Below are 9,521 nucleotides of genomic sequence, written 5' to 3' on the forward strand. Positions count from 1 at the left end.
TAAATTTGAAATTAATGTAGAAAAAAATATTTACATATTGGTGACTTGCTATACCAAGTCACTATGTTGTCACATCATCATAATTGTTAGTGCCCATCTATGAGTAGTAAACATTGATAAATCTTCCATATATATTACCGTAGTTTTGGAGAGTGACATATATGGTACAACAAAAATAGTGATAGAATGGAATGACTTTTCAAGTCATTTAATTAGTAAACCCAAATGCCTAGTTTAATAGAATTAAAATTCCTATTGGAAAAGTCATTCCAATCATAAAATGCAAAACCAAACACTTGAATGAGTTATCTTTAGGAATAACAATTCCATTCATATGCCCATTCATGTAAACCAAGCATTAAGAAAATTTAAAATTTTATTCAGAATCACTTTTTTCAAAAATATATTTTTTAATGTCGAACTAATCAGACCCTAAATATCTTTATATTTATTAGGTGTCTTAAGATAACTTCTCATGAAAAAAAATTAATTTCTTCATACGCCACTTTTTATAAATTTATTATTATTATGGTAATAAATCAATTAAATTAATAATACTTATACGTAAAATAATAAATAAAAATATTTTATTTATTATTATTTTTAAATAAGAATAATAAAAAGTGCAACATTAAAACACAACAAGTAATATGGTACTGTTACTTTGTTTGGACTTTGAATTTTTATAGAGAAAAAAAAGAAATTCAAAGATTTTATTTTCTTGGATTGAATCAATAATTAATAATTTTTTTTCTAGAAAAATTAAAACTTAAATGTAGTACAATTTTTTAAAATTTACAATGATTATAAATATCTACAATTTTTTTTTTAAAAATTAGTCTCTTATCAAATTTGTGGAAATTTTTTTTCTATATTTTTTCCTTCTATTTTATCTTAGGGAAATTTGCGGCATTAATACCTATGTAGTTTGTTTTGTTGCACTTAAATGCTTAAGTAAAATTTTTGGCGGCAAAAATACCTACCGTTACCTTTTTGGTGCGGACATTGGTCAAACACCTTCATGGCAGTCACGTGTCGGTATTTAATTGACCCAATTATTTTTTATTTTTTTAAAACATTTTTAATAATAATTTTTTTACAATTAATTAATAATTTAATCTTCAATTTTAAAAGCTAATCTTTCCTAACCTATTTTGTTTTTCTTTAAAATTTTAACACAAATTTTAAACCTAAAATTAAAAAAAAAATTAGTATACCCTAAAAACGTCTTTGCCTTCTTCCTATCACCTCCATATTTTCTTCTCATTCTTCTTCTTCTTCTTCTAAGGGTTGGCAGGAACTCAACAATGCGACAGCCATGGGCAGAAACTCAACTCCGAGAAAGCCATAGGCTATGCATTCATGGGAGCGATGAGATGTGGTGAAGGGATAAATGACTTGATGGGTTTTCTGGGTTTCCAGTGGAGATGGCGATGGTGACAAAGATGTGGGCAAAGACACGATGGAGTTTTTTGGATTTGGGCTTCAACGGACGAGGTATTTTGGATTTAGGTTCCAATGGGATGATGTTTTGTGGGTATGAAGTCTAAAAAGGATGAAGTTTTTTGGGCTTGGAGGACTGGAGGGGAATCTCCATACCATCTGAGCAATGGGTCTTAGCCAAGAGCATATAAGTATTTTAGAATTGAATTTTTGGGTTTGATTTATAATTTTATTTTGATTATTTTTCATTTGGATTGAGTTTGATGAAAGGCTGTAATTGTATTTTTGTTTTTGTGTTTATGTCTTGGATCATAGATTTGAAATTGAACACTATATAAAATATGGGTTTTGAGTGTTGAAGCTAACAATGGGTCTTTTGTTATTTGTCTGGTTTTGTTAGTGTTCATCATGTTCTCAGAGATGAACACCGTTTATATTTTATTTTTAAAATGTTAGTTTTAAATGCAAATTAGATTAGAGTTTTAATAAGTTTTAAATTTAATGTTTAGATTTTGTTTTAATTAAATTAAAAGTTAGATCTTTTCAAAATTAAAATTTAGATTTTTATAATTAATTTTAAAATATTCAAATTTTAAATATAGATTTTTATAATATTAAAAAATAATAAATAATTGGATCAATCAAATACTGACACGTGACTGTCATGTAGGTGCTTGATCAGATTTAACGGCCAGAGATCAAAGTCTGCACCAAAAGTGTAACGATAGGTATTTTTGCCGCAAAATTATTTAAATACAACAAAACAAACTATATAAATATTAATGACGCAAATTTCCCTGTATGTTATAAAATTTCCCCACCCTCAAATTCAAGATCCGAAGCCTAAAAAAAGTTAAATTTCTATTACATAAGACCCGGGTTATTTTTGTAATTACAAAACTCGTTTTTTTCACGAGTGGTGGAATACAGATGGTGGTACACGTGTGAAGACAGGAATTGAAGAAAGAGCGTGCACAAGAACATTAGCGTAAAACGGCCACAGGTGAACCCCAACACCCCGAAGCAATTGCACTTCTTTTTCTTTCTTTCTTCTTCTGCATCCGACTTGGGTCTTCCATTTCTCAATCAAATCTTCAGAGCCGATTCATTCAGATTCTCCTTCTCTTTTGGTACCTCTTTTTCCTCCTGTTTCTCAATATTTTATTTTATTATTTTTTTCAAATAATAATATTAATAATTTATCATATTCTTATTTTTCTTTAATCTTTCGTTTTTCAATTAAATTTTTTCTCAACACTTCGAGCTGAAATTTCTGGAAATTTGATTTTGGTGGACGAGATTTCGGGTAGGACTGCTGCTTATTCTTACAATTTTCCTGCAAAACGTGATCTTTCTCTTTAAGGTTTGATCGAAATTCTCTAAATATGTTGAATTGTATCAGAATACGAGTCCTTTTAGATTGCTGGTTGTGAAAATTTATAGTTTTTCATTTCGATTTTCGTTTTTGGGATATCTTAAAAGCCTTAATTGGGGTTTGTCTTGGTATCATATTCCAAGTTACAATTAGTTCTTTTTTTTATATATGTATTTTTGAAGGGAAAAAATGGGTCTCAAACAAGCTATAAAGAGCCTTGATGCGTTTCCTCGTGCCGAAGAGCATTTGTTGCAGAAGACACAATCTGGGGCACTTGGTAATTATGCTATTTTTCACGTACCAACTTCTCATTTCGTCTTAAATTCATATGTTTTGCATTGTGTAGTTGAATATATTGGCGGATGGCTGACCGTGACAGGGTGGAGCACTCTGTTAACTTTCTTTTTGGATAATTCTTTTGTTAAGTATGAATTTCATGAACTGTGTTTGTTTGTGAATTTTTGGTGTGCAAAATGTACTTGCGTGACCCAATTTTAATTAATGTGAGATTTCAATGTTAAAAAGGGATAAATAATCATAAATGATATACATTTTTCCTTCTCATTGAGGTTGAAGCGTTGTTTCTTCTTTTTTCGGTTTGCTGTGATGCATGTTCAACTGAGTGCCAAGTTATGCAAATGCTCAATCGATTGGAAGAAATAATATGTTCTTATGGAAAATGAATATTTGGATTGCGTTTAATATTTTTCTTTTCTTTTGTAGTTTCTATTGTTGGTCTAGTTATAATGGCTACATTGTTCTTGCATGAGCTGAGATACTATCTTACAACTTACACCGTCCATGAGGTTAGTATTTTATATGCTTTCAAGGACCCATAGCTAAATCAGAACTGGTTAATTTATGAAGCTTTCCTTTTTAAATCTGCACACACACACACACACATATATATAAATTCCCTTTTTCATTGTCTGTGTGAATTAGAGTAGTGCCAATGAGCTTTATGAATTTGACAGATGTCTGTGGACTTGAAACGTGGAGAAACTCTTCCAATTCATATAAATATGACATTCCCTGCCTTACCATGTGATGGTTAGCACATTCCTTTTGCTTGTTTCTTAGCGAATCTAATGTCTTTGCAATACTCTTTGTACTCTGCAGCACTTTTGTAATAAGAAATTCTCAGTGGTGGTTTTTTGTTATCTTGTTCGCAGTCCTAAGTGTTGATGCCATCGATATGTCTGGGAAGCATGAAGTGGATCTTGATACAAACATTTGGAAGGTAATATAATTTCTTGGTTATAAACAATCTAACGTTGTTTTGATTCAAGTTAGTATATACATTTCAGGTGAAATAGTTGTGCATGCTTTGTAAGCAGCATTTTATAGGTGCAAAAGAGTTGTGGCAATTACTTTTTACAAACACCTTCAGTGAAGGGTGTTAGTTTTACTTTTAACTTTTTAAGGTTGCTCTGTATAGGGACAAGTTGGTTATTATGGTTTAGATTTTCTTCAATAATGTAATTTTTTCTTTACTTTAATATTTAGTTTGAAAATTATCTTATTGTCAGTGTTCTTGGACATTTTTTCTTTGTGCATTGGTGGCTGTTCTCTTGTATGTATCCAATATATTTGTGAACTATGGTATACTTTGATGACTTTTATCTTGTGTGCTTGTTGGATAAGCTGATCAATGACTAGTTCGTTGCTAGATTACTGAATCATTGGGGAATGCATCATTGAAATGTTTCTTATAGTCTGTGTCAGCAGTTTGTGACTAGTGATTTGCGCCCTTAGTAATTGCAATTGATCATTTTTATGATTAGGTAAAAGGAAAGAAAAACCTATTGTCTAGTTTGTGACTGTAGAAATGGAAAGTTTGCAGAGTATTTTAAATGAGTTTTAAACTTTCACAAGTAGCATCTTGGGCTCTCTGCCCCCTTCGCTCTCCCCAAACACCTCTTTTGTTATGCTGACATCTAAAGTACAACTGCAGTTGCGCCTGAACAGTCATGGCCACATTGTTGGCACTGAATATTTATCTGACCTTGTGGAAAAGGAACATGAACAAAAACATGGTAAGCATCCTCCCAAAATAAATAATAAACAATCTTTCATGTTTTTCATAAATGAATCTTGGTTTCTTGCCTTTGATTGGAGTCTTTATTAATTGCTTGGTCAAGCCAGATACACTTCAGTTGCTGGTTTTCTTGTTAAGGATACTTGACACCTTGACCATCTTTTCAGATCATTTCATCACATTTCTAGAGAAACTAATATAGATGCTCATTGTTTACACCTGTTGAAATGATAATCACATCGTTAGTTCTCATTTCATATTTTGTCTTATAAACTAATGAAGGCTAGCTGCTTGAAGACCAGCAACTGAAGTGTATTAAATTCTTGGTTTAAAACTCCTTATTCTTTAGTCTGTTCTATTAGAGTGTCAAATATCTTATAGATAACCTTGGGTGATGGTAATAAGATCATGAGCACTCTGACCACGGAAATCATACGGACAGAGCCTTTGATCAAACTTCTGAGGATATGATAAAAAAGGTGAAGCAAGCATTGGCAAATGAAGAAGGATGCCGGGTATTACATCATGACACTCTGCTTTTGAGAGATTTCTTTGTGGCTTTGTTTTTTTTTTTTCAATGCATATCATTTTGGTTAACTTGCAGGTTTACGGGGTTTTAGATGTCCAACGGGTTGCTGGAAACTTTCATATTTCAGTTCATGGACTAAACATTTTTGTTGCTAATATGGTTAGCTCAGCTTGAATATTTCGCTTTCATCTTTTGGAGTAACTTAAGTTTCCAGGCTAATTTAAATAAGACCATCTTCTGTTGTGTTTTCCTCCTTTACAGATTTTTGGAGGATCTAAGAATGTGAATGTGAGTCACATAATTCACGATTTGTCTTTTGGGCCAAAATATCCAGGGATTCACAACCCACTTGATGAGACATCACGGATTCTACGTGAAACAAGCGGAGTTTTCAAATATTATATAAAGGTTTAAATTCACTAGTTTTTTTTTTGAATCTCTGAAGATATAATTTAATTTCTTTAGAGGATTTAAATTATTTTGAACGTGTAATTTTAATCATAAATTTGAGGCATGGAAATTGCTTGCTTCAAACTTCCAATTCCCAACTTTTTTTTTTTGCGGAGGTTGAAATTCTATGCGGAACTTGTTTTCTCTCTTTTCTCTACATCTCTTCGTATAAAACGGTGTTTGTGATTCTGAAAATTAACTGTTCACTTTAGAAAATTGCATAGGTAACTTAATTGCATACTTGCTATACTCTTTATTCTGCTTGCTTCACTGAGTTGAAAATTCTGTGGAACTTGTCTTGCTCTTCTGTTCTTTCCCATGATAATTTATTTCTTGCTGACTTTATAATTTGTATGTATATATTGTACAATCAAGGTGTTTATGCTTTTAATCACAAAGTTGATACATGCAATTCACTTGCTTAATACTTTACACTGCTTGCCAACTTTTGGTTCAATATTATTTTTTCCTGAGTTTGCAATACTATGTGTAACTTGTTTGTCTTCTTTTCTCTTCATGTTTTTATTTACCTTTAATATACTTTTGTATGTACTTTTTCGTAGTACTAAAATATAATCTCTTTGTGTTTTGAAGGAAGTGGGTGTTTCATTGAAATTTCATTTTTCGTTTCAACCTAGATCCCCTTAAAAGGAAATAAACTCGTGGGATTGTTTCGGATTGTCTGATGCGAATTTTTTTTTTTCTCTTTTTTCTTTTTTCTAGACTTTTCTATATATATAAATATATTTCTTGATAACCATGAATAAATAGTAATATGCTCAAAGGATATGTACATATTTTACAATTTGCAGATTGTTCCGACTGAATATCGGTATATCTGGAAAGAAGTGTTACCAACAAATCAATTCTCTGTTACGGAGTATTTTTCACCATTGAAAGACTTCGATAGGTCATGGCCAGGTTGGTATATTTGAGACTTTGTCGACTTTGTCCATTGGTTGCTTGGCACTAACATCACCTCTGTTTGTTTTATTTGCAGCTGTCTACTTCTTGTATGATCTGTCACCTATTACTGTCACCATTAAAGAAGAACGGCGTAGTTTTCTCCATTTTATGACTCGTCTTTGTGCAGTTCTAGGTGGAACTTTTGCTTTGACAGGTCTGTCTGCTACACTAACTCTGCACCCTTTTGCATAATCAGTACAATTTAGACACAAGCATTTCCTTGCTGTTGATGACTTTCGGATTGAAAATGGGGTGTCTTCAATTTTTTGTGAAGTTTTAAGTTTCTGAATTTATTTATCAAAATTCTGACTATTTAGATTTTTGTAGAATTAGTTATTGTCATTAAAAACATATGGGAGGTTGAGGAATGCTTTTGAAAGATAGGCTATAAATTGGTCTTATAGGGTAGATCTCCATACTTTTTATTATTATTGCAAAGTTCTAAAATTCTGGTCAGTTAAATAGAGTCATAGCAGAGAGTCCTGGTGCAGCACGCTCTAAATGATGGCAGGAAGGCTTTTTTTTTTTTATCGTTCATTCTATTTTATTTGTGTGTATATCTTAAACTCTTATATTGCAGGATTGCTAGATCGTTGGATGTTTAGGTTTATTGAGGCAGTGACTAAACCAAATACTAGAAGAAGTGTACTGCGATAGACTTGACTTTGCTAATTACCCCGTTGACTCATTGGCGTCTTTCGACGAACCATTGAAAACCAAGTTAGCAAGTGAAGTTGGATGTAGAACGTGGAGTCTGGAGACCAGAGTTAAAACACAAAACTGCTTATGTAACTTCGTTTCGTGTTTCTCCCCCTCTACTGGGCGACTGTTCTTTATAGTGTCATGTTGCCTGCCTGCCATCTATTTTGTTTTTTGGTTTTCAATAGGCTTGGAGCTCAGGGTTGGTTAAAGTACAAGATTGATTGTTGTAGCTTAGTGATATTTTACAGGTGGTATTCTTTTAGGACCCCTAAATTTTGATTGATTTAGAATATGCAGGAATGAAGATGTACTTTTGATTTGAGTTATGGAAAGAAAGAAGCCACGATCCATTTTCGAACATGCGTTTAATATGTTTATTACTCTTATTATTTTCCTTGATTATTATTGATGGGGCAACAAGGGATTGCTTCATTCTTAATATGTTTAATATCGGTATGTATTGTTAACACGATTCAAGATTGAAACTAATCTTTCCTTTATCGATTTGATTATACCCATTAACCCCACTTTTTTAAGAACAGTGCCACTGTTTTAGTTGTCAACGTTGGAATGAATTTTTTTTAGTGGGAATAGTTGAGAAACACTCATTGAACTTTTTGTTTAACCAATATCACATGTTTCATCAGTATCCATTTTTATAAAGAAATACCCGAAATTGTCCTATTTCTTTTCGACAAGAAATTGTCCTCATTTTCATCCATGTACAAATGTAATATATTTTGAGGGTAATTTGTGTTATTTGCTGAAATGGTAATGTCAGAAATTGAAATTTGCAAAATGACTAGGGTTCGTGAAAATTGCATTTTCAAAAAGTGTTTTTAAAATGAAAATTTAGATTTAGTTTTAAAACATGTGTTTTGAAAATGTGATTAGTTCAGAATTCACAAACTGTTTGTGAATTTTAAAAAGCTGAATATGTGATTGGTAGAGAATTTGAAAATATAAAAAAAAAAATGATAGATTTGTAGTATTTTAGGATATAATAATTTGGATTGGGAGAAAACGTGAAAATAATGTTTTCTATTTTGTAGCTTAAAGTTAGAATCAATATTTAGATTGAGAATTTGAAAATAAATAACCAATCAAATATTCATGTAGGCCCTACAATTTTTTAGTTTTAGAAATCATAAAATTGAATTTGGATTAACTACCAATCACGCCTTTAATTTTTTTTTTTCAGTTATTGAAATTTTAAAAATTGATGGTGTGGCATTCATTTAACTTTTAAACAACAAATTAACTAATATATCTTTAGGAATTTTTTTAGGTAGGGGCATCACTTTTGCCCCTATGTAGGATCATTTTTTATTTTCGACACTTGGAGAAATTGTAACTTTTTTTTTGCATGATGGTGTATGTTATAGTCATAACAGGCATCCTGCCAATTTTTGGAAAATTCTGAATAATTTTTGGTGTTGAAATCAGAGTTCAAACAGTCAGTTGCACACGTACTTGATTTTTTTATACGAGTGTGTTATCCCTAAAAAATACAAGGATGACGTGGCAAATGAGAATGTGACGTGTGACATCACAAATCAGAGAAAAACGACAAAGTATTGAGAAAAGACCGACGGGCAAAATGGATAGGTCCAGGACCTATAGGAAAATCGACCAAGCCAGTACCCCTAGGAGTGGTCGGCCTGACCCTACCCCGGAGTGGTCGACCCAATATGCCCAAGGACCTTAGGGGTGGTCGGCCTGACCCTATCCTCCATAGGGTGGTCGGCCTAAACCCCCAAGTACACTTCACTGAGAAGTAATTACTCTCGTTCAAATTGAGATCAACAGGCCTAGTGTCACGGGCCGACTATTTGGGTACTCCAAGTAGACAGAACGTGCGGCACTTGCAGACTCTTCAAGCTAGCAAGTCAGCCTACAACACACACCTGCAGGCAAACAAACTCAGTGGTTAGCCACATACACATCTCGGACATGCAATGGGCAATAACGAAGTGTGAGCAAGCACAGAGCAAGTCATTCCTAGGAACGTCCACACA

General features: G+C 32.4%; 1 protein-coding gene across 1 annotated transcript; it reads left to right on the plus strand.

Annotated features, from left to right (window-relative positions):
* The first annotated feature begins 2,603 nt into the window (after window positions 1–2,603).
* LOC133818297 (uncharacterized) lies at window positions 2,604–7,863 on the plus strand. The gene is made up of 12 exons (XM_062251076.1): window positions 2,604–2,806; window positions 3,001–3,095; window positions 3,542–3,624; window positions 3,793–3,868; window positions 3,991–4,058; window positions 4,773–4,854; window positions 5,262–5,371; window positions 5,461–5,544; window positions 5,647–5,793; window positions 6,648–6,756; window positions 6,836–6,955; window positions 7,382–7,863. The coding sequence occupies exons 2-12, from the start codon at window positions 3,008–3,010 to the stop codon at window positions 7,456–7,458; spliced, it is 1,044 nt and encodes a 347-aa protein (XP_062107060.1). The 5' UTR covers window positions 2,604–2,806; window positions 3,001–3,007; the 3' UTR covers window positions 7,459–7,863.
* The last annotated feature ends 1,658 nt before the right edge of the window (window positions 7,864–9,521 follow it).

This window comes from Humulus lupulus, chromosome 2, assembly GCF_963169125.1.
Source record: "Humulus lupulus chromosome 2, drHumLupu1.1, whole genome shotgun sequence".
In the NCBI taxonomy this organism is placed as follows: domain Eukaryota; kingdom Viridiplantae; phylum Streptophyta; class Magnoliopsida; order Rosales; family Cannabaceae; genus Humulus; species Humulus lupulus.

Excerpts from the sequence above, each read along its gene's own strand:
- LOC133818297 (XM_062251076.1), top strand. The coding sequence starts at position 3,008 with ATGGGTCTCAAACAAGCTATAAAGAGCCTTGATGCGTTTCCTCGTGCC. Across the intron at positions 5,372-5,460 it reads CAAATGAAGAAGGATGCCGG|GTTTACGGGGTTTTAGATGT; the intron begins GTATTACATCAT and ends GTTAACTTGCAG. Across the intron at positions 5,794-6,647 it reads TTTTCAAATATTATATAAAG|ATTGTTCCGACTGAATATCG; the intron begins GTTTAAATTCAC and ends TACAATTTGCAG.